This window comes from Bos taurus, chromosome 5 (assembly GCF_002263795.3).
Source record: "Bos taurus isolate L1 Dominette 01449 registration number 42190680 breed Hereford chromosome 5, ARS-UCD2.0, whole genome shotgun sequence".
In the NCBI taxonomy this organism is placed as follows: Eukaryota; Metazoa; Chordata; class Mammalia; order Artiodactyla; family Bovidae; genus Bos; species Bos taurus.
The window spans coordinates 10,776,216-10,800,776 of NC_037332.1; the positions used below are offsets into that span (position 1 = coordinate 10,776,216).

Below are 24,561 nucleotides of genomic sequence, written 5' to 3' on the forward strand. Positions count from 1 at the left end.
GAAGGTGAGCATAGGAGAGAGAGAGAAAGAGATACAAATGACAACAGAGAACTTCTATTTTGAAAAGATTGTGGGAAATAAAATTCTAAATACATGAAGAACTCTAATGCTATTTAAATCAACAGAACATGGATTCATTCCAATTGACCTTATTTTTGTAATATAGTCAAATCAAACTTGAAAATAAGTATTTTGAGGATAATCAGTCGTAAACTAACAACTTTTATGTAAAATTATTAAACTTGGATATGAAACAATAAAAAAGTACAGTGGATAGTGTAAACTAAATAAGTATATGGATACAATGAAAGGCTCTGTTAAAATGATAGCATATTACTGACGAAATTACTCAGAATGCAAAACAGACGAAATAAAAAGTCTGAAAGGACAGTTAAGAGACTTGGAGGGAAGAATCGGTTCTGTTTGAACAGAAGCCAAAATAACAGTAATAAAATGGTGGAGAGTTTTTTTCAAAAGGTTATTTGAATTTTCTAGTGGGGAGAAAATAGAATGAAGGAAAAAGATGGAGTTAACCACTGGGACATTGATGTAAAAAATGATGATGTTCTGTTGTGTGAACTAGAAGTTGATAAGGCATTACTGAAATGATATGTTTTATTTAACCTATGTTGGCACAAGTAAAGAGTAGTTTTCTATTGTTTGGTAGTTTATGGACCTTCAAAGAAAATATTCATTTTAGTTTTCTTCTGCTTATACTTTATTACCAAAAATTCTTCACCATATTTTGGCTTTGGCTTTTTATCCATTACTATGCAGCTTCCTATGTATTTAGGAATAAAATTAATTTAACAACAATACCATTTTACTGTTTCCCTTATTGCTTAATTTTCAACTTCATTTGAGTGTTGAATTGTGCTTGATTTTATATAAAAATGAGGAAAGATGTATAGGTCTCATTCCCATTCATCTCTCTCTCCATTTTTTCTGCTCTAGATACTGTATATTGTCATTTTGTTTATCCTTTTAGTGTTACACATTTGGAAGTAGGTTCATCTTTCCATGTGTTGCCATCATCTGAGTATCTCTCATATACTGAGTTACTCTACAATCTAGGGCAGTGCTATCTGGTAAAACTGATATCTACAGCACAGTAACTACTAGCAACATGTCACTACTGAACTCTTGACAAAGGGTTACTACTGTGAAGAAACTGATATTTTTAATTTTTTTCAATTTTAACTACATTTTAAATAGCCAGAGATAGTTAGTAGCTACCATATTGTACAGTGCAGAGACAGGATGTATATAATGAATATGAGTAAATTTTCTCTCCAGAGAGTCCAAATACCTGTGAAAAGATGGCTAATTTTTACTTTTATTTTTTAAATAAAAATACATTTTTGAATTTTTAAAATGGGGCATTCATCTGTTTGTGAAATTAATAAAATAGTGGCAATGTCATTAATGAGAAATTTCACTGTTGGAAAATGTTTCAACGCCAGGCCTCACTGTCCATCACCACCTCCCGGAGTTCACTCAGACTCAGGTCCGTCGAGTCAGTGATGCCATCCAGCCATCTCATCCTCTGTCGTCCCCTTCTCCTCCTGCCCCCAATCCCTTGCAGCATCAGAGTCTTTTCCAATGAGTCAACTCTTCGCATGAGGTGGCCAGAGTACTGGAGTTTCAGCTTTAGTATCATTCCTTCCAAAGAAATCCCAGGGCTGATCTCCTTCAGAATGGACTGGTTGGATCTCCTTGCAGTCCAAGGGACTTTCAAGAGTCTTTTCCAACAACACAGTTCAAAAGCATCAATTCTTCAGTGCTCAGCCTTCTTCACAGTCCAACTCTCACATCCATACATGACCACAGGAAAAACCATAGCCTTGACTAGACGAACCTTTGTTGGCAAACTAAGGTCTCTGCTTTTGAATATGCTATCTAGGTTGGTCATAACTTTCCTTCCAAGGAGTAAGTGTCTTTAATTTCATGGCTGCAGTCACCATCTGTAGTGATTTTGGAGCCCAGAAAAATAAAGTCTGACACTGTTTCCACTGTTTCCCCATCTATTTCCCATGAAGTGGTGGGACCAGATGCCATGATCTTTGTTTTCTGAATGTTGAGTTTTAAGCCAACTTTTTCACTCTCCTCTTTCACTTTCATCAAGAGGCTTTTGAGTTCCTCTTCACTTTCTGCCATAAGAGTGGTGTCATCTGCACATCTGAGGTTATTGATATTTCTCCTGGCAATTTTGATTCCAGCTTGTGCTTCTTCCAGTCCAGCATTTCTCATGATGTACTCTGCATAGAAGTTAAATAAACAGGGTGACAATATACAGCCTTGACGTACTGCTTTTCCTATTTGGAACCAGTCTGTTGTTCCATGTCCAGTTCTAACTGTTGCTTCCTGACCTGCATATAGGTTTCTCAAGAGGCAGGTCAGGTGGTCTGGTATTCCCATCTCTTTCAGAATTTTCCACAGTTTATTGTGATCCACATAGACAAAGGCTTTGACATAGTCAGGATCAGGTATTTTAAAGTTTGGGTTTGGCGTTGTTTATGTATTGGTTTTTCTTCTTCCAACAACATACAAATATTTCTAAAAGGCTTTTCAAGGAAACAGGAGTTGTCAGTGGTGATAAGTCCTGTTGCTCAGACTTCTCAGATAATCCACCCACCTCCATCTTTTCCCCCTAGGGCTGCCTGGGTTTAGGTCTCACCACTTCTCTGTGATGGTAATAGCCTCCCAAACCCAGGACCCTGGGATCCTGCCCTGACTTTCTTTCCATCCTCCCCACTCCTGCCAGTAGCATGTTCCTAAACCTAAAATCTTACTGTGCCACTCTCCTGCTGAAAATCTTTCAGTTCAGTTCAGTCGCTCAGTCGCGTCCGACTCTTTGGGACCTCATGAATTGCAGCACGCCAGGCTGCCTGTCCATCCCTAACTCCCGGTGTCCACTCAAACTTATGTCCATCGATTCGATGATGCCATCCAGCCATCTCATCCTCTGTCGTCCCCTTCTCCTCCTGCCGCAAAACCCTCCCAGCAACAGGGTCTTTTCCAATGAGTCAACTCTTTGCATGAGGTGGCCAAAGTATTGGAGTTTCAGCTTGAGCATCATTCCTTCCAATGAACACCCAAGACTGGTCTCCTTTAGGATGGACTGGTTGGATCTCCTTGCAGTCCAAGGAACTCTCAAGAGTCTTCTCCAACACCACAGTTCAAAAGCATCAATTCTTCACTTTCTGCCATAAGAGTGGTGTCATCTGCATATCTGAGGTTATTGATATTTCTCCTGGCAATTTTGATTCCAGCTTGTGCTTCTTCCAGTCCAGCATTTCTCATGATGTACTCTGCATAGAAGTTAAATAAACAGGGTGACAATATACAGCCTTGACGTACTGCTTTTCCTATTTGGAACCAGTCTGTTGTTCCATGTCCAGTTCTAACTGTTGCTTCCTGACCTGCATATAGGTTTCTCAAGAGGCAGGTCAGGTGGTCTGGTATTCCCATCTCTTTCAGAATTTTCCACAGTTTGTTGTGATCCACACAGTCAAAGGTTTGACATAGTCAATAAAGCAGAAATAGATGTTTTTCTGGAACTCTCTTGCTTTTTCTATGGTCCAGCGGATGTTGGCAATTTGATCTCTGGTTCCTCTGCCTTTTCTAAAACCAGCTTGAACATCTGGAAGTTCACGGTTCACATATTGCTGAAGCCTGGCTTGGAGAATTTTGAACATTACTAGCATGTGAGATGAGTGCAATTGTGCAGTAGTTGAGCATTCTTTGGCATTGCCTTTCTTTGGGATTGGAATGAAAATTGACCTTTTCCAGTCCTGTGGCCACTGCTGAGTTTTCTAAATTTGCTGGCATATTGAATGCTGCAGTTTCACAGCATCATCTCTCAGGATTTGAAACAGCTCAACTGGAATTCCATCACCTCCACTAGCCTTGTTTGTAGTGATGCTTTCTAAGGCCCACTTGTCTTCACATTGCAGGATGTCTGGCTCTAGGTTAGTGATCACACCTCTTACCACCTTCAGGATGAAATCCAAATTCTTTAGAAAGTTCTGTAAGCTCCTTTGTGACAAGGCCCAGGACTGGCTCTCCAGATGGCTTCACTTGCTCCTCATTTACCCTAGAAAGGTATAATATACTTAATCACAGAAGTTTAGAAAAATAGTTTTGATAGTTTGAATAAGATACAATTAAAACATGTTCATGTTTTTCAGTCATAAGATTATCAACAGTGTGGCATTTATATCCTTATTTTGTCTTGTTTTTATATAGTATCTAAAATCATAGATATATCAACCTTATTTTAAACTTTACAACTTTAGTCTTTGTTATATTTTAGCCTACTTTAATAGCTTAATGTGTTACTATCTATTTCACCCTGCTATAACATGTCTGCCTGATGAGGTCATAATTGATAATCCAGATTTTAATTTCAAGCAAGTTGTAAGTGAATACATATTTGATTACCTAAATTTTAGGTAATATTAGGTAATATATTTGCTTGAATTACAAATATATATATAGTTTGCATAAAGTTTAAGTATCTAAAATTCTCAGATATTTTGATTGGTATTGATGTCATAAAGATGAATGATCCTAAGGAGCTGTGAGAAATAAGCAAGAAGCAAGTAATTATAGGATGAGATATATGTTTGTAACGGAGGCAGCATAGAGGCTCCATGTTGTGGAGCATAGTGTGGGAATATTTGAATCTTCATGAGATTTTTATGAAATAAGTTAAGGGAATGAGAAATCTTCTGTGGCTGTACTACATTGTACAGGATGGGTAGGCAGGTTTTTACATTTGATTTGTATTTATTATGTTTTTATTTTAATGATAGTGAATTAGGTTTTCATACACACCTTCTTTGTTTTGACAGACAGGCCATTGAGAATGGAAGAAAAAAAATAGTTTTTCTCTCAATGAACCATCAATGGTGTCAAGCCAGTTCTGTTTTTTTCTATTTCATCCTTTATATACTGTGGCATAGTGTTCCCTGCAAAGGATTGTTCATCTCTTAGTAATCATTTATTCCTTTTGATAAGAGCCTTTTTATCCTGGAAGGCCACAATGCCATTTCTTTTTAAATCACCTACCTTTCCTATATGTCCTTGAAATAGGAGAAATATATGTTGAAATCAGAGTAATGTTTATTGAAGGAACTCATGAGAAGGAGCAAGTGTATCATATGTATGAGCACATTTGTTGCCTTAGCTGATACTCTAGAGTATATTTTTGTGCATGGACCTAAATAGCATACAGCAATCAAATTTGGAGCTAAAATTAGCTGAGGTAATGTCAAGGAGGAAAAGATTTTTCATTTTTTGATTATTAGATGAATATGACAGATATATTATGAAGATCAACTCAGTTGCTTTTCTCAAAACTGGAAAGCTATAGCTGTGAATTATGCTTCTGAAGCATTTCTCTCCAGTGCTGTGATATGTATTTAGTTATACTGGGGCCTTCCTGGGTGGCGCTAGTGATAAAGAGCCCACCTGCCAATGCAGGAGTCTTAAGAGACATGGGTTCAAGCCCTGGGTAGTAAAGATCCCCTGGAAGGAGTGCATGGCAACTCACTCCAGTATTCTTGCCTGGAGAATCCCGTGGACAGAGGAACCTGGCGGGCTCCATAGAGTTGCAAAGAGGCAGACACGACTGAAGTGAATTAGCCCTGCGTAGCGTGCTGGGTCCAAACAAGTGATGCCTGCTGTCTACAACCATTCTACAGTGTTTTCCTCCGAGAATTAATGTGACTAGATTCTACAGTGTTTAAAAGAAGGCAAAAACTGAAATTGTTTCAGTTTAGTTTCAATGAATAATTTCAATTCACTCTCCCTTTAACACTCAGGTTCAAAACACTGTTTGTGGCTGGAGAACGATGTGATGTGGAGACGCTGGAATGGTCCAAAAAGGTCTTCAGAGTGCCTGTGCTAGACCACTGGTGGCAAACTGGTGAGAGTTTCCCAACCATGTCCATAAATATTGCAGAAATGCTGAGAGACACGCGGGGGTGGGAGGGAATTCTGAACTGTGACCATCAGGCACAAACTCAGCAATCAGGCGGTTCTGGCTTCAGTAGAAGGAAGCAATTATTTGATTATCCTTTTGTTAAAAAATCTTCTTAAATTACATTGATACTATCGTTCTCTTGACCTTGGATATAAAGCCCTGAGACCTCGTTTGCTTTCTCATCCTCCTTGTTTCATATATCTGGTGAGTCACTAAATCTCAGGTTTTCCTTTGGATTCATCCCACCTTCAGCGCTCTGATTGCCTTTGAGCTGCAGCAGCCGCGCTGTCATCCACCCTTACTGAAATTATCGTCATCACTCATCTCTGTTCTCTCTGCTTTCCTGTAACCTAGCTTTCCTATAACTGCTCCAAGAGTACTTTTTAAAAGCTCTGTTTCTTTTATAGAATTTCCTGTGCTTCTCTAGTCCTTTCTTAGGATCAGATCTCTTCTGCTTAGCACTCGACAGACAAATGTATTTTTCTCCAACACACTTATCATTATATGTGTAATTTATTTATTTACTTATTTATTCTCTATTTTCCTCCCACCAAGTGATCCTTGGGAAACAACTTGTCATATTAAGTGGATAGAATAAAACTTTGGTAACTTCTTTTGAGGGATGATTATGTACATATGTGCAAGTAAGTAGTTCATCTGGAATTTCTTTTCCTTGTCACCGAAGGTAGTGATTTTGCTGGCTTTGCCATTTGGCTCACTGAAAATAGCTATGAGTTATGAGAGCCTTGTAGCCTTCATATGGATATATTTCAGTTCAATCCTACTTAGTTCAACTAATTAGATCAACAGTTGTATATGAGTGTTTTCAGAATTTACATCTTCTGAACATTTTAGGCAGGGCATCAAATCTGAATTAAAATAATAAAATTTCTTAGTAAAAGTTAGGTCTCATTTTAAAATGACTCAGTCTAGAAGATTGAGAGACTAAAACTGAAGTTTGGTGTTTAATATTTTGGAACTCTTTGATTCTGATAAATTATACTTTTTGTATTATCTTCTTGGATGTTGCTCTTTTGGAAAAAATGTGTTTTCTATATTCTTTGTAACTTGAAATATAAAATGAATGATCAGAGAAGAATACACGTTCTTTAAATAAGATGAAAATTAGAAAGAAAAGTTCTATTCTGTCTAATTTGATTTGCTAAGGAAGAAATTTCTTATCTAAATTCAAATTTGTAACTATTTGGGAAATAAAAAAGATAAGATTGAATGTGGAGAAAGCAATGCTCTGTGTAAAATACATATAGAAAACAAGTGAGGAATTACTGCTCTGTATGGAAGAGTGTCTATAGACTTGATACATCGCCTATTCATCAGGAGAATTCCAACAGTTATTTTCCTGGGCATAAAGAGGAAAATATTTGATTACCTTTAAGATTGCTTTCCATGATGGTTTTCCTTTCCTGGTCAACATACAGTTTGTTTCCAATATACAAGTGACCTTACACAAATACTTGCACAAGAGTTCTGTCCCCCACCCCTGGCTCCATTAAAGGTGACTATGCTGAAGATTGTTGAAGGAAATCAGTGCGTTAATAAATAAAATTATGATTCCTTTACTTTTTCTTATTGATATTTGCACATAATAGCCTGTGCAGATGTGTGCAGTTAGTGAATCCAGGCTTACAGAAAAGCTCACTGAAGCCTGAGAAACAAGCATAAGAGGTCTCTGGTGAGTACTGAGTTCCATGTGAGTTTGCAGTTTTTCTTTAATGTATCGTTCAGAGGGAATTAATCACCACATTATGTCAGTGTGCAGTCACCTTAATCAGCTTTTAATGGCTGCTCATTACTGTGGAAAACAGTGAATTTCTACTAACAATAACTGATTCTTTCCATCCACCACATTTATTTTTACAGCATTTGATACTGTATCCAATTGAGTACGCAAATACATACATAGGGATAGGTATGTAGATGGGTAAGTATCTAGCTGCGCTTCCCTGGTGGTTTAGATGGTAGGTAAAGACTCTGCCTGCATTAGCCTCCAATTAAAATAAATAATTTTTTTAAAAAAAGACCAAGTTGGAAATGGTCCTAGAATAAAGGCTTATATATTTTGATTTTGAAAAAAAAAAAAGAGAGAGAGAATCTGCCTGCAATGCAGAAGATCTGGGTTCAATCCCTTGGTCAGGAAGGTCCTCTGAAGAAGGGAATGGCAGCCCACTCCAATATTCTTGCCTGGAGAATTCCATGGACAGAGGAGCCTGCCGGGCTACAGTCCATGGGGTTGCAAAGAGTCAGACATGACTGAGCAACCTACACTTTCACTTTTTGCCTTCAGAGAACTAGCTATTTTAGTGGTTTTAATCATTATAAAAAAAAATTCATCCTACGTGGTGCAGGTGTCTGCAACTAACAGAAAATTTAGTTAGAATCTTTATTCATTGGCATAAAAGAAATTAGTTCACTATTTTCAGTGATATATGTTGTGGTAAATAATTGAAAAATGAAGTTTAATGTTTGCAACTGTTCACTTTTCTTAAGATATTAGATTACTAGGGGAAAAGGTAAACACTTTATGGGTTATTATTAACTCAGAAAGAAGAGAAGATTTGATATTTCTAGCTTGTTTATGAGTTTCCTAATATTTTGCATGTCAAATAGATGGTGTGTGCTTCACCAAGAGGTATGTCAGTATAAACCTGATAACATTTCGAGGAAGGTTAACCTTTCACCAAAGGAGTATTTTTCTTTATTTAAAATTTCAAATTTTCTACAAGGTTGTTCTTGTTATTGACTTAGAAATTGATATTATTTTATATAATCATACACTTTTATGAGCCTCAGATACAATGCATAATTTATGAATTTGCTCTCTGATTACATTAATATATGTATACAAATGAGCTGTTAAGAAACCGTGATGTATAATTTGGAATTAGTAAGGGATATGGTAAGTAACTAAAGCACATGAGTGAAAATTGATTAGTTCCTGTGACTTGGGTTCTAAGAAGGCATTCTGCAGTCAATCCATTTGTGTTACGACATTGTTTTTGTTGGGCTTCTCAGGTGGCGCTAGTGGTAAAAAATCTGCCTGCCAGTGCAGGAGATGTAAGGGATGCAGGTTCGATCACTGGGTTGGGAAGTTCCCATAGAGTAGGAAATAGCAACCCACTCCAGTATTGTTGCCTGGAAAAGTCCATGGACAGAGGAGCCTAGTGGGGTGCAGTCTGTGGAGTCAGAAAGAGTTGGACATGACTGAGCATCTCAGCAGCAGCAGCATTTTTTTTTTGTTACTCAAGTGAAATTTTTATTAACCACAACATTTCTAGTGACTTTTTTGATCTGTTAATATCAACACTCTCTGATGTCTGATTTAAATAGCACCTAAGATTCTAAACTGCAAACTAATCTGTAAAAAAATCCAGGAACAGATCAACTCCTTGTAGGGGCATTTAATAAAGAATTGTCACCGTTCAACACCACTGAAGCATTAAACGCTTGTTTTGGATTGTAATAATGTAAACATGAAATGCTTTCATGAAGGAAATTGGTCTTGCTAGTTTATATAGGAGAGTTGTATCTACATGATTCATAATTCTGGGTAATAGATGAATGTCATTTACCCAGGTGCTTTATCTTCACAGTAATTTATCCATAAAATGATTGAAAGCATTTGGATTATTGACTGAATTTTTCTTTCTTTTTTTTTTTTAACCTGGAGTTTGAGAAACAGAGGTGTCACAGTTATAATCTGAGAAGGGTAAATTAAGAGAATTGATGATTCTTCCCTTAAGATATGATAATTTGTGCACAAAAATATAAACAGCCAGAACTTCATTCTCCTCAGTTGTACAATCACTAATAAAACACTGTACTGTTGCAGATCATTTTTAGTCCTAAGATGAGCTTTTCCAGTAATCAAACTGCACAAAGAAAGAACTCTCAGTGCAGTGCATTGTGTCTCTGGCAAGAATTTTTTTTTTTTCCCCTGACTTAAGATGACTATGAAGGAAATGTTTTCCTTATGAGTGAATCGTCTAGTGTAAGCAAGTAACTGCTGCTGCTGCTAAGTCACTTCAGTCGTGTCCAACTCTGTGCGACCCCACAGATGGCAGCCCACCAGGCTTCCCCATTCCCTGGGATTCTCCAGGCAAGAACACTGGAGTGGGTTGCCATTTCCTTCTCCAATGCATGAAAGTGAAAAGCGAAAGTGAAGTCACTCAGTCGTGTCCGACTCCTAGCGACCCCATGGAGCCTTCCATGCAGCCTTCCAGGCTCCTCCGTCCATGGGATTTTCCAGGCAAGAGGACTACTAAAACCCAAAACATAGTAGACCTTACTCCTTTTTGAAGTTTCCTCCTTCCTTTTCCCCTTGTTTCCTTCCTGCCTCCTCTTCTTGTCCCTCTTTCTTTCCTTCTTTCTCTCCTTCCTCCCTATTTACTGTAAGATGTGGCACAGTCATTTCCAGACCTGGCCATGCATGCTCAGTCACTTCGGTCATGGCAAAGATTTGGACATGACTGAGGTGCCTGAGCACGTGTGGCACTGGTTTGGAAATGATTGTAACAAAAAAGTTGGGCATCCTGCTTTGTTATGTTATTTAATTTTAAGTAGAAATACTGTATTCTTTCATTTGCTATCAGTCCGTTAAAGGTATTGACTGCAAAGGTAGAATACTTGAGTTCCACAGTTGCTTTTATAAGAGGCAACTTGGTGAAGGGCTTAGATCAAAAGAATCCATGATTCTTTCCACCTGCTAGCAGAACAGATCTCTGTGGTTTGCATCAGAAGATACAAAGCTTCTGTTGAAAGTGTTTTAAGTGATGCCCCAGGAGTGATGAAGTAATTGAAATGAGGTAATGACCACCAACTTGAGTAGCACTGGGTGATTTTGTTGTTTGTTTTGTTTCCATCACTTTAATGGAGGAGTAAATTTCTTCCTAGAATTTTTAAAGCCTCTAGGAGGGATTTCAATGAGAAAATGGTAGTCTCCTAATGGATTGAGACATTGGTGGCGATTGAAGTTATTGATCTTACTTTAGCTGCCTTGAGCCATCTTTGCTGAGTTCTTATATTTTAAAGTAATCACAGTGTTTCTCTCCCTGTTTGAACTGCTGCAGTTTTAATTGCAATTGCTACTTCTGAAGTAAATATATTCTATATATAGCCTAAATCCTCCTCCTTTGAGGAGGAATCTGATAATTCTAGATTTTATTAAAGTAGACCCACAGGCTCCAGCAAACTTTAATCAAGCTGGCTCTTAAATCAAAATCATTGATCCTAAAGGCACATACATCCTAATACCATATTATTAAAATATGTCAAGGCTGCCTGATCCAGTAATCCTTATTTATGTAGTATTCAGTAGGATATACTTCCTGAGGGCCACGAAGATTGGTTAGGTTGACCAGATTCAGTCGATATCATTAGGTGTATCTGGAGAATATCCATCAGCCTAGGATTTTTTAAAGGCGGCAATCCCTTTTATTTGCAAGAATCAAAACCACAAAATGGAATAGTTCATTGTAGTTTAACAACAGTTACCCTAAACAGAGAGCTCTATGAGAAATGATAGACTCAAATGTAGTTCTGTCTCCTTCCTCCCGGGTAGACGCATTGTGACTTGATACTGGAGGCAGAATGTCAGTTTGTCGTGCTTTTTTTTTTTCTTCTGACTCATCCTCTTCCTTTGTCACCTTTGTGTTTCACACATTCCACCTTCAGGCATCTGGATTGATGGACTTGTTGCAGAGGAATTTCTACCTGTCAGTGTGTAGTCCTGAGTTTAGTCCGTGATAGGGGATTTTCTTCATCCCTGGACGTCTCCATTGGGAATTTTATGAGTCTGGTTATTGTGCCTTTGAAAAAGCCATGTTACAACTACGTGCTGGATGTGTGACTTTCTTCCATCTTAATATACCTAGCTTGGCCCCATGCAAAATCCTGTATATTTTCCTGAAAAATGGCTTCCTAGGGCTAAGAGATAAAAAGCTCTGTATGGCTAACAGTACAGCGAGGAAAAGTATCTTCCTGGTAATTTGATCTTGATGACACTATCTTTAATTATTCAAAAATCTGTTTTCTGTGGTTTGGGTGCCTATAGTCTCTAGCAAACATTCCTTTTGTTGCAGATCTTGAAGTAAAAAATTTCTATATACAACCAAATGCTGCCTTCCTAGATTTTAATACTTGTAAACTGTCATCCCCTGCTTTCTGGGTTTTCCTTAATATTTTCTGAGCCCATCAAATTTGGGCTGTGGTTGTAGGGTTTGGTTAAAGTATAGGCCTACATTTTTAAAGACAATAGATTGCACTAGACTTTTGAAATATACATTATGGAACTCAGAGAGCTGGGTCAGACTGAACAGACAAGGCCACTGCCCCATGAACTGGTTTGTCCAGAATGTACCTTATGATTTAGAGTGTGAAGAGTCTTTAGTAATATGAATGAATCAGTACTGTCTGATGCATTTTTGTTTTTCTCAACATAACCATGGAAAATAAATTCATCTCTTTTTTTATTCATTCATGGGAAAGAAATTGTAGATAGTTTGGCATGAGAAGTTGTGATTGGGAAGAACCATCATATAGACACAGAGTCATCTCAGCAACATTCAGCTAGTGATGCTGTGATAGTGTTCATCTGGTGAGAGGGGAAAAATTTGTCTTGACGGTGTCTTTGTTGCCTGGCAACCGGATTTTTTTCTCATTTAGAGCAAGACTTCATTAGTCTAAAGTAGATAATGTTTACTGATAATTTGAGAACACGAGCTTAAAGGTAAGCTACATGAATTTGGTTTGTGGAAGGAATAATCTTTTGTCAAATGTTAGACAGGCATGATGAGGCTTTCTCTTTTTGAAATGAGTTAACTGTTTACAGATTGTTAATCCACCTGCTAATGAATATCCCAAGTCAAATAGCAGCCACTGAATCAGACATTTTCATCTCGATAGCATTATAATGTGGGAAGAACTCCATGTTGTTATTTTTTCAGGTATGATTACTATACATGAAGCTGTTCAGATATGTATACTTGCTTTTTAGAATCTCTATTTATGCCCATTATTATATCAGTGATAATCTTTTTGCATCATTTTTAAAGTCTTTGGTGAATTTGTTACACTATTGCTTCTGTGTTTTTTGTTTGTTTGTTTGTTTTTTAATTTTGGCCATGAAGCATGTGGGATATTAACTCCCTACAGGGAATCAAACCCATAATCCCCTTATTCAAAGTCTTAGCCACTAGACTGCCAGGGAAGTCCCTTAGTGACTAAACACTGAGAAATTAAGAATGTAAAATTGATTTGGTCTTAGAAATATCATCTATTTTAATTGTCCTACCCTTGGCAAGAATCACATTTAATCCATTCTAGAAGGGTGAAAATATGTAATGATTTTGTAGATCTTTATAAGGAAAAGAGTTCTGAAACCCTCCCTTGATAAACCTTATTGTCTGGAAATTTGATTTTCCCCTCCTGCATGTAATTCTCTGCACTGTGGGCCCATTGGCCCCATGAAGTAGTAGTTCCCGATTCCTCTTTTGTTGTCAGTTCTAATTAGGAAACAAAAAGTGGCTATTCTCTTTAACAAGCAACACGGGTAGTAAAAAGTGACACTGAATCCCAGTAAGACTTTAAATCCTGGTTTAGCCACTTATTGTGTAGCCACTGGCAAGTCCTTAATCTCTAGGGCACGTCTGTTTGCTCAAAGGTTTGTAGAAATCCTGAAATGAAGTGAAATATGTATGAACAATGCAGCAAGTTCTGGCTTTTACTAACACTCAATGAATGTTTTTCTTTTCCTTTCATTTCTATGAATAATAACCTTTCATGAATATAAAGGCCATCTTTTAGTATTCTGGTCTGTAGGTAGTTCAGACCCAAGAAAACTTAGAACATAAGAGCTTAATTCATAAAAGAAAATATTAATCATAGAGAATTTAATTTCTTAGAGTCAACTAGTTAAGATTAGGACCAGAGCCTCATTGTTCTGTGTTGATTAGAGCCCTTTCTTTGTATGTTTTATCTTATGCCTTCATTAATTCAGCATTTCTTATCTAATTCAGCTGCAGGTTATTTATGAAAGTCTCTAAGGTGAGAGGCAGCTTGCTGGTAAGACAGTAGGATAAGACCAGTGTCTCACAGCTTGAATTAATGATCTACTCCCAGTACCAAAAGTTAGACTGCTTTGAATTAAGTATTTTAAACTATGATCGTCCTATCTCATGAACACAAAAGATTAAATTGATTTTCTTTCACTGCAGTACATCTCACTGTTTCTGCTTTCTTTCTGCTACCACCATTCAAGTTATTTATAGCTCACAGTATAGATTTAGAGGTGTAGAGAATGGTTTCTTTACAGATTGCTTCTGTGCCCATCATGATGCTGTGATTAATATGACTCAAGGGCCCTGGGCCACTGAATTGATTTATTTCCAGGACTTTAACTCTCTGCATGGGCCACCAACTTCTAAAATCCATATTGTTTTAATGTGTGTTTCTAGAGCCTCAGTGGGAGCACAGTGGCAACTTCCAGATATAGCAGGAGCTCTTATTTATAGATCTAAACCTGCATAACGTTCTTCCTCTTAGCCCTCACTCACATCTGCTCTTCTTTCTATGTTGTCTTTCATCTGTAAACCAAAACCCTGGAGCTTGTCCTAAATTTCTCCCTCTTTTCCTGTCTCTGTATCCAGACCATCAGCAAGGCCTTTTAATGCTGAGTGTCACTCCAAGTTGGTCTCGTCGTCTACTACCGCTGCCTCAGACCACCACCGTCTGATTGATTAGTTGCTCTGGGCTGGGATTCTCATTTTAATGCTCCAGTGTGCAATTGAAGAGATTTTTCTAAAATGCAGTTCTGAACAAATCCCTGAGTCCCCCAGTGTTCCCAGAATAATAGCCAAACTTCTTAACATGGCACAGAAGGCGCTTAGTGGTCCTCCTTTTCCCCGTCTCATTTTGGTCCTTATTATCTCTCTTACTTTACCTCTTCTTCTCACACTCAACCCCCCACCCCTAACTCCCGCAAAGTTTGCTCTGCTAAACAGCTTGAAGTCAGTCCTTTGGTGGTTGACCTAACTTCTCAACTTTGCACATCCTTCTATTTCTGTTAGGCATGTCTTTCCGCCTTTAACACTCCTTTTTCCCCAAAAGAAATGCGTTAAGTAACTCTCATATATTTAATAAATATTTATTGAAGGACTGACCTTTGAATATCATTCTTAGAATAAGAAAAAGATTGTAGCAGAATCATAACAGTAATATACAGCTTTTTTTTTTTTCCCTCGCTTACCTGAGTCTTCTCTTTGTCTTGCCCCCTTATCCATTTTGGGATTGCATTGTGTGATTTGCTGCTTATTTTTTTAAGAACCCTGATCTTAATATTGGGAGCCCGAGCCTAAATTATGTAAGTATGTATTTACTAGTCAGAAAACATTTCCCAAGCACAAAATGTCAGGGATTACACTTTGGTCCTACTGATACAAATGATTCTTAAAGCATCCAATAAGCATCTGATTTCAGCTGCAGGCTAGGAGAGTGTTTTCATATAATTACGTGCACAATTCTTTTCTGAAAGATTTTGTCACATTTATAATGGCAAGTGTTCCAAGTATCTATTGTTGTGCAAAAAATACTTAAAACCTAATGGCTTATTACAGCCACCCTAATTCATGGTGTTTTGGATCAAATATATGAGTTGAGCTCAATTAGGGATTTTGTACGATTGATTGAGACAACCCAGAGAAAATTGTGTGATGAATGAGCTGGTCCAGAGGGTCCTAGATGGCATCCCACTCATGCCTGGGATAGGCTGGAAGGCTGGACTCAGATAGGACTGTTGTCTGGAAAGCTTGCAAGTGGCATTTTTAGCCTGGAGGCATTGGAGTAGCGGACCGTCTTACATGGCATTTCACTCTTGAGACAGTATTCTGAATTTCTTAAGGTCTGTGCTTAGAAACTGACAAAGCATCACTTTCACTCTTTTCTGTTACTCAAAGCCATCAAAAGCCCAAAGTAAATTGCATCCACCTTTAATTCACCACCATGGAGAGATTTCAGAGTTGTAGATGTAGCCTCAGGACTCTTCAGTGTAATTTCCCCTTTGCTCATAATTCATAAGTGGTGTTCAGAGATTCTGTTTATACTTGAATGTGTCCCTTGCCAAAATATATATTTTTCCCCAATGTATAATATTTATAAAAAACTTAAATCATAGTATTCATTGTTTTACAACTTTTATCTAAATAGTGGTTGGTAAGAATTATTTCCTATCACTAGACAATTTTCTATGGTATTTGAATGACTTTGCATTACTCCTTAATATGGAAAAATTCCTATTTTTTGGATAATCTTTTAAACTCTAATATAAACATTTACATGTGATAAACATCCTTGGTGCTTAATGTTTGTGAGCTCTTTCAAATATTTCCTTGTGTATATCCCATAAAGTGGAACAGCTGCGTGAAAGGCTATGATCAGTCTTTAAGAGTTTTTATAAGAATTGCCATTTTTAAGGCTTTTTATGAGAATTGCCTTGTTGCCTTTCAGAAATGCTGCATGGGCAGAGGAGCCTGGTGGGCTACAGTCCATGGGGTCACAAAGAGTCAGACATGACTGAAGCGACCTACCACGCACGCACGTATTGGTGACAGTGGGAGAGAATGTGCCTGCCAGTGAAGAAGATGCAGGAAATGTGGGCTTGATCTCCAGTCAGGAAGATCCCCTGGAGGAGGAAATGGCAACTGGAATGGGCAACCCACTCCAGTATTCTTGCCTGGAAAATCCTGTGGCCAAGGAGCCTGGCAGGCTGCAGTCCATGAGGTCGCAGAGTTGGACATGACTGAGCATGCACACACGCACAACTCTTACATAACAAAAATGACTGTCTTTGGCTTGTCTGGGCAGTCTGTGTCCTGTCTGCTGCCTAACCGGGCTCTAGTCTTTTTGTCAGTCTTTTGAATTGGTTCTTGATGTTCAGGAAGCCACAGGAATCTCTATCATTAACCAACCATCCTAAAACAGCTCCCATCTGTCCATTTTGTCCCATATATCCCTCTCAAAACCCCAGATAGAATAAACCTGATCATAGAACCCGTATGATGCTCAAATATTTAAGTAAATTCTATTTGCATTGTTCTTGTTGTTCAGTTACTAAATCATGTCTGACTTTTTGCAACACATGGACTGTAGCCTGCCAGGCTCCTCTGTCCTCTACTATCTCCCAGAGTTTGCTTAAATTCATGTCCCTTGATTCGGTGATGCTATCTAACCATTTCATCCTCTGCCATCCCCTTCTCCTTTTACCTTCAGTCTTTCCCAGCTTGCATTGTTGTGATTCATTAACTTCTTTGTTTGAAAGTCTTCATTAGCTTGCAACATTGAGTTCAGTTCAGTCACATAGTCATGTCTGATTCTTTGTGACCCCATTGACTGGAGCTTGTCAGGCTTCCCTGTCCATCACCAACTCCCTGAGCTTACTCAAACACACGTCCATTGAGTAGGTGATGCCATCTAACCATCTCATCTTTTGTCATCCCCATCTCTTCTTGCCTTCAATCTTTCCCAGCATCAGGGTCCTTTCTAATGAGTCAGCTCTTCAATCAGGTGACCAAAGTCTTGGAGCTTCAGCTTCAGTATCAATCCTTCTAATGAATATTCAGGACTGATTTCCTTTAGGATACACTGGTTGGATCTCCTTGCAGTCCAAGGGACTCTCAAGAGTCTTCTCCAACACCACAGTTCAAAAGCATCATTTCTTCAGCACTCAGCTTTCTTAATGGCCCAACTCTCACATCCATACATGACTGGAAAAACCATAGCTTTGGCTATATGGACATTTGTTGAAAAGTAATATCTCTGCTTTTTCATATGCTCTCTAGGTTGGTCATAGCTTTTCTTCCAAGGAGCAAATGTCTTTTAATTTCATGGCTGCAGCCACCATCTGCAGAGATTTTGGAGCCAAGAAAATAAAGTCTGTCACTGTTTCCATTGCTTTCCCATCTATTTGCTATAAAGTGATGGGACCAGATGCCATTATCTTAGTTTCTTGAATGTTGAGTTTTTAAGCCAGAGTTTTCACTCTCCTCTTTGACCTTCATCAAGAGTCTCTATACTTCCTCTTCACTTTTTGCCATAAGGGTGGTATCATCTGCATATCTGAGATGGCAACATTACTCAGACTAAAAATTTAAGGTCTCATGTTAGTTTTCTGTGATTGTGGTTTTCATTCTGTCTACCCTCTGATGGAGAAGGATAAAAGGCTTATGGAAGCTTCCTGATGGGAGAGACTGACTGAGGGGGAAGCTGGGTCTTGTTCTGATGGGCAGGGCCATGCTCACACTGCTGCCCTCAGTGCCCCTGACCCTGCCAGGGCCACCGTTGACCCACGCCTCCACTGGAGACTCCTGGACACTCAGGACAAGTCTGGGTCAGTCTCTTGTGGGGTCACTGCTCCTTTCTCCTGGGTCCTGGTGCACACAAGGTTCTGTTTGTGCCCTCCAAGAGTCTGTTTCCCCAGTCCTGTGTAAGTTCTGGCAGTTCTATGGTGGGGTTAATGGCAACCTCCTCCAAGAGGGCTTATGCCATACCCAGGTCTGCTGCACCCAGAGCCCCTGCCCTGCAGCAGTCCACTGCTGACCCGTACCTCCTCAGGAGACACCCAAACACAGTTCTGGCTCAGTCTCTTGGGTCCCTGGGTCCTGGTATGCACAAGGTTTGTTTGAACCCTCTGAGCGTCTCTGGCGGGTAAGGGGTTTGATTCTAAATGCGATTTCACCCCTCCTACCATCTTGCTGGGGCTTCTCCTTTGCCCTTGGATGTGGGGTATCTCTTTTTGGTGAGATCCAACATTTTCCAGTTGACGGTTGATCAGCAGCAAGTTGTAGCTTTGGAGTTCTCATAGGAGATGAGTGCATGTCCTTCTACTCTGCCATCTTAACGCCACAAATTTTCCCTTGGTATCTCTAATTTTCTTGAAGAGATCTTTAGTCTTTCCCATTCTATTGTTTTCCTCTATTTCTTTGCATTGATCACTGAGGAAGGCTTTCTTATCTCTCCTTGCTATTCTTTGGAACTCTGCATTCAAATGGGTATATCTTTCCTTTTCTCCTTTGCCTTTAGCTTCTCTTCTTTTCTCAGCTGTTTGAATTGTGGTGTTGGAGAGGACTCTAGAGAGTCCCTTGGACTGCAAGGAGATCCAACCAGTCAATCCTAAAGGAAATCAACTGTGAATATTCATTGGAAGGAATGATGTTGAAGGTGAAACTCCAATACTTTGGCTACCTGATGTGAAGAACTGACTCTTGAAAAGACCCTGATGCTGGGAAAGATTGAAGGCAGGAGCAGAAGGGGACAACAGAGGATGAGATGGTTAGATGGCATCACTGACTCAATGGACATGAGTTTGAGTAAGCTCTGGGAGTTGGTGATGAACAGGGAAGCCTGGAGTGCTGCAGTCCATGGGGTCACAAAGAGTCCAACATGACTGAGTGACTGAACTGAACTGATGAGAACTTTGAAGTAGTTTTGCTGCCTCTTCACTATCTCTCTTACCTTATTTCCTGTTAATACTTTCCTCATTTGTTCTGCTTCAGTCAAACTGGCTGCCTCACTGTTCCTCACATACTCTAGGAATACATCTACCTCTGGGACCTTTGCACTTGCAATTCCTTCTTCCTGACTCTTTGTCCCTGCTGCTGCTGCTAAGTCGCTTCAGTCGTGTCCAACTCTGTGCGACCCCAGAGACGGCAGCCCACCAGGCTCCCCCGTCCCTGGGACTCTCCAGACAAGAACACTGGAGTGGGTTGCCATTTCCTTCTCCAATGCATGAAAGTGAAAGTGAAGTCGCTCAGTCGTGTCCCAACTCCCAGCGACCCCATGGACTGCAGCCCACCAGGCTCCTCTGTCCCTAGATCCAAGGCACATGTCCTCTCTTCTTTCAGGTCTTCACTCAAAGGTCACTTCTCTAGGAGTTTATTTTCTGGCTACCCAGTTTAAAATGGCAGTCTTTTCCCTTCACATCTCATCTCATATCCTGTCTATACTGTCTTTATTTTCTTAGTAATTATCTCTTTTTAACATGCTATATATTATACTTTTATCTGTTATTATTGTTTGTTTCCCCAAATAAACTATGAACTCCGTAAAGATAGAGATTTTGATCACTTTTGTTTATTGCTCTATCCCCGGTTCTAATGACAGCACCTAGCTCATAATAGCTGCTCAATAAATATTTGCTAGTAAGTGATATGTACCCCCGTTACTTCCATTTGCAAATATGAGAGACTGGACTTACTCCCTGTCAGAAAGGTTTTTCTTCCTCTGCTGTTATGTAGTCTGGATGAGCTCTCTTTTCTTCTCATCGTCTGCGTTCTACGTGAGAGCCTTCCAAGTAGTACACTTGTCTGTTCCATTCTGCTCTTTGAAAAGAACTATGTGGACTAGGGTAATGGTTTAAATTTTCTATGTTAGGTTTCAATACTTTAAATCTGTTAAAATGATATTTCCTTTTCTATCTGCTTATAGTTGAATTCAGTGCAATAATACAGGCAAAAAGCACTTACACATGGTACACAGCATAATTCATATTTGAGAAAATTATGTTTACTTGTTTTCTTTCCTCTTCCTACTTTAGAGGTTTTAAGGAAACTTCATGGGGATAATAGCTCACTGATGCAATAAGGTAGAGTGAGGCAGTAAAAATGCTGAAATAATAGTGAAGTGTCTGTATTAGCTTCTAAGACAGTATGGATATAAACACACTCAGGTGACTTATTCTTCACAACTTTCTATTTCCACCGATCTTCTTCCTGGTTGTCTCTTATCTAAAGAAATTGTGCTGGTGAGTTGCTGAGCATTGTACCTTTCTAAGGTTGGATGTCTTTGGAAAGTTCTCCAAATGAAATGTCCAGTTGTTTACTTCAAAGAGAATGTTGTGGTTTCTTCATTGTAGCTATTTCCCAGTCCACATGTTACATCTGGATTTCCTGTCAGCTTAGATTACTGTGAGCCAGTTAATTACAGCCTGCGCAATATGAAGCAGATGTGTTTAGCACATCTTTGAAATGGGGCTTTGGGAGTCCTTTGGGGTTTAAGGACTGCAGCATTCCTGGGGGCTTTCCCCAGCTGGAAGCCTATTCTGTATACAGACCCACTGGGCAGCCAGGGTGGTTATACAATCAGTGGGTGTGCAGGAATGTGTGAGCACCTGTGTGCCTCCAGTAATGATGGATCAGTTTCTTGGGTCTCAGGACGCTCAGAGGTATAAAGAGAAAAAGCAAAGTCTCTAACAACCAGTCTTGGGTCTTTCGCATCCCATTTTTGTCCTGACTGTGGCTCCTTATTAGACTTTGATTCCTAGGATCTGTCATTTTGTCTGTGCCCTTTGTATGTCACCACGAACAGTTCTTTTTAATCCCCAAAGTGAATATCCAAATAAAGTCAATGAGTGCTCTCTCTGGTAGCACATACACTAATATTATACAGAGTGAAGTAAGCCAGAAAGAAAAACACCAATACGGTATACTAACGCATATATATGGAAGTTAGAAAGATGGTAACAATAACCCTGTGTACGAGACAGCAAAAGAGACACTGATGTATAGATCAGTCTTATGGACTCTGTGGGAGAGGGAGAGGGTGGGCAGATTTGGGAGAATGGCATTGAAACATGTATAATGTCATGTATGAAACGAGTTGCCAGTCCAGGTTCGATGCAAGATACTGGATGCTTGGGGCTGGTGCACTGGGACGACCCAGAAGGAGGGTATGGAGAGGGAGGAGGGAGGAGGGTTCAGGATGGGGAACACAGGTATACCTGTGGCAGATTCATTTTGATATTTGGCAAAACTAATATAATATTGTAAAGTTTAAAAATAAAATAAAATTTAAAATGTTTTATCATTTAAAAAAAAAAAAAAGAAAATCTAGAGAAGATGAGTGTGGCCCCTGCACAAAATAAAATCAACAAGGTACTGAAATTACTAATTTTCAACATATAAACTTATATTATCTACTTGAAGTAACTGAATGCATAATCCTTTCCATTGCTCTTAAAAGTCAGTCAAAATGATCATACAGAAGAAAAGAATATACTTTTAAAATTTTTATTTATTTTTTAATTGAAGGATAATTGCTTTACAGAATTTTGTTGTTTTCTGTCAAACCTCAACATGAGTCAGCCATAGGTATGCATGTGTCTCCTCCCTCTTGAACCTCCCTCCCACTTCTCTCCACATCCTACCCCTCTAGATTGTTATAGAGTCCCTATTTGAGTTCTCTGAGTCATACAGCATATGCCTATTGGCTATCTATTTTACATATGGTATTATTGTAAGTTTCTACTTTTCATAGTTGTTTTATACTCATAAACAAGACAATTGAAGGTTGAAGATTATGAATACGTAATCACTATGAGAAGATGGTTAAGAATCTTGGGAAGGATATATAATGTCAGCTTTGTTGCTGTTTAGTTGCTAAGTCCTGTCCAACTCTTTGTGACCCCATGGACTGTTGCCCCCAGGCTCCTCTGTCCATGGGATTTCCCAGGCAAGAATACTGGAGTGGGTTGCCATTTCCTTCTGCAAGGAGTCTTCCCTACTCAGAGATCAAACCCACATCTCCTGCTTGGCAGGCAGACTCTTTACCACTGAGCCACTTGGAAAGCCCCAGAGTGTCAGCTTCTGACAGTGCTCCGGTTTCTCAAGTCTTTGTTTCAGAGTAGGTTTCTTCTCACCTCTCCTTCCCATCCTCCCTACTCCCAGTATTATCAGAAGAACAGAGAGCCCGCATCCTTTATAAAAATCCAAACTGAGATGAGATGAAGCAGGGTGCAGCTCAGAGTTTGGTTGTGGTAGTTTGTTTGCTTTTCTTGTAGGCAGCCGGTTCTAGAAGTGTCGATAGGCATTAGAGCCCCTGGAAGGTCCGTTTGTAGGTTCCGGAGCTGTCCACTGATAAGTTGCTGAGAGGCCTCATGGTGTTGAGAAGTGTGGAGAATTTGAACTTCAGATGACTGAAGTGGTCCTACTCATCAACTCAACTTGACAAGATATGCTTCAGAAATAGCAGATTGATTTCAGCAGCTGCTTCTCTCCAGGGTGGGAGGGAGCAGCAGCATCTCGAAGGGGACGTCTTCTTTCCTACTGTGTCTTAGTAGCTTCTGTTCCTCTTGTCACTTTGTTCGGAGTACCTTCCTTTAACCACCTCATTCTGCAGGGCTGCTTCCTGTCATCACCACGGCTCTTGTCTCACTGCTCTTCAAGGGCAGCTGAGATGAGATGAGTACTCAGGTATTTTCCAAAAGGCAAAGGGAAAATGCTGCTAAATTTCCAAACCTGTGGGTTTCCTCCCATGCTTTGATTGTGCTGCGGGGAGAATGCTCATAGCTGATAGAATGCCATGTCATAAAATACCTCCTGATTTTTTGTCATCATATGAAACTATTTGAGAATTCTTTGTTAAACATCAGCAATGTCTGCTCTGGTTACTCACTGCTTCTGCTCAGCAGTGACCATCTGGCTTAGCATCTTAAGCACTGGACTGTGACTCAGGAACTGGGTTTTGATGTTTGAGAGGTCTTCCTCTGTTACTGATGCCAGCTGAGCTGCCATCAGAATGTGAATAATAAACTGAACTACTCCAGAAGGTAAAGAACAGTAATAGATGTATTCTAAAGTGACACAAATATGTGACAAATCATGGTGAAAGAAACACATTCTGGGTCCTTAGGAAGATAGATGTTATTAATATTTTGGATTACTTTGTATCTCATTATTTTGACAGTCAATCCCTTGCGTGTATGTAGATGTACATTTATGTATGTAAAGTAGTTCTGAAACTTTTTGGTATCAATACCCACTTGCCCCTCACAGAGACAAATCTCATATTCAGAATATTCTGGTAACTTCAAACTTGCATTTGCCAATAATAACAAATGCATTGCTTTATAAAAAATTATAAAAGTTTCAGAACTTAAGATTATCATGTATTAATAATAGCTGCTATTATTCTATTATAACTTGAGACAGAGAAGACAAATTTAAAAGTTTTCGATAATCAATGCAGGCTAATTGTAAGTCTCTGGTCTTGAGGAAATAATCAGCATAACATAAATATCTTCCTCCCAAGGTTTTGGGCCTTCAGAAGTCCAGGAGCAGCAGATTAAGAGGAATTTGATAAACCATTGATGAATTTCGTTTTCGAAGCAAGGTTTCTAGGCAAAAGTAGTTCTTAAAACATTAGAATATGATACTGCTCATATATATTTTTAAAAATCTTGGTGTTACCTATTCCAGAGACTAAGTTATAAATTACAGAAATATTTTTCCTATGGCTGTTACTTACCCTGATATTAAAATAACTTTAGGTGAATTAAAAGAAAGCATCTTTATTAGAGATTTTTCAGTTTTTACTGTGTTTTGTAAAACTGTTACAGTCACATAATTCTCCATTCTTCATGCCTGCTGATTCACAACTGAGAACACTAAAGAAGCCTTTCTTTAAAAGGAGCACTACTATGTATGTGATTCTAAATTTGTATGCTTAAGTTTTAAAAATGTCAATATGATATAAATTACTGGATTTGTTTCATTTTTAAAAATAGGCTT

General features: G+C 39.0%; 1 protein-coding gene across 4 annotated transcripts in view; it reads left to right on the top strand.

Annotated features, from left to right (window-relative positions):
- Positions 1 to 24,561, top strand: part of ACSS3 (acyl-CoA synthetase short chain family member 3) — a 190,080-nt gene that overhangs the window by 104,520 nt on the left and 60,999 nt on the right. For all 4 annotated transcript variants that reach the window (NM_001102137.2, XM_010804755.4, XM_010804756.4 and 1 more), the window contains 1 exon segment: positions 5,829 to 5,932. In NM_001102137.2, the coding sequence (NP_001095607.1) occupies positions 5,829 to 5,932 (104 nt within the window).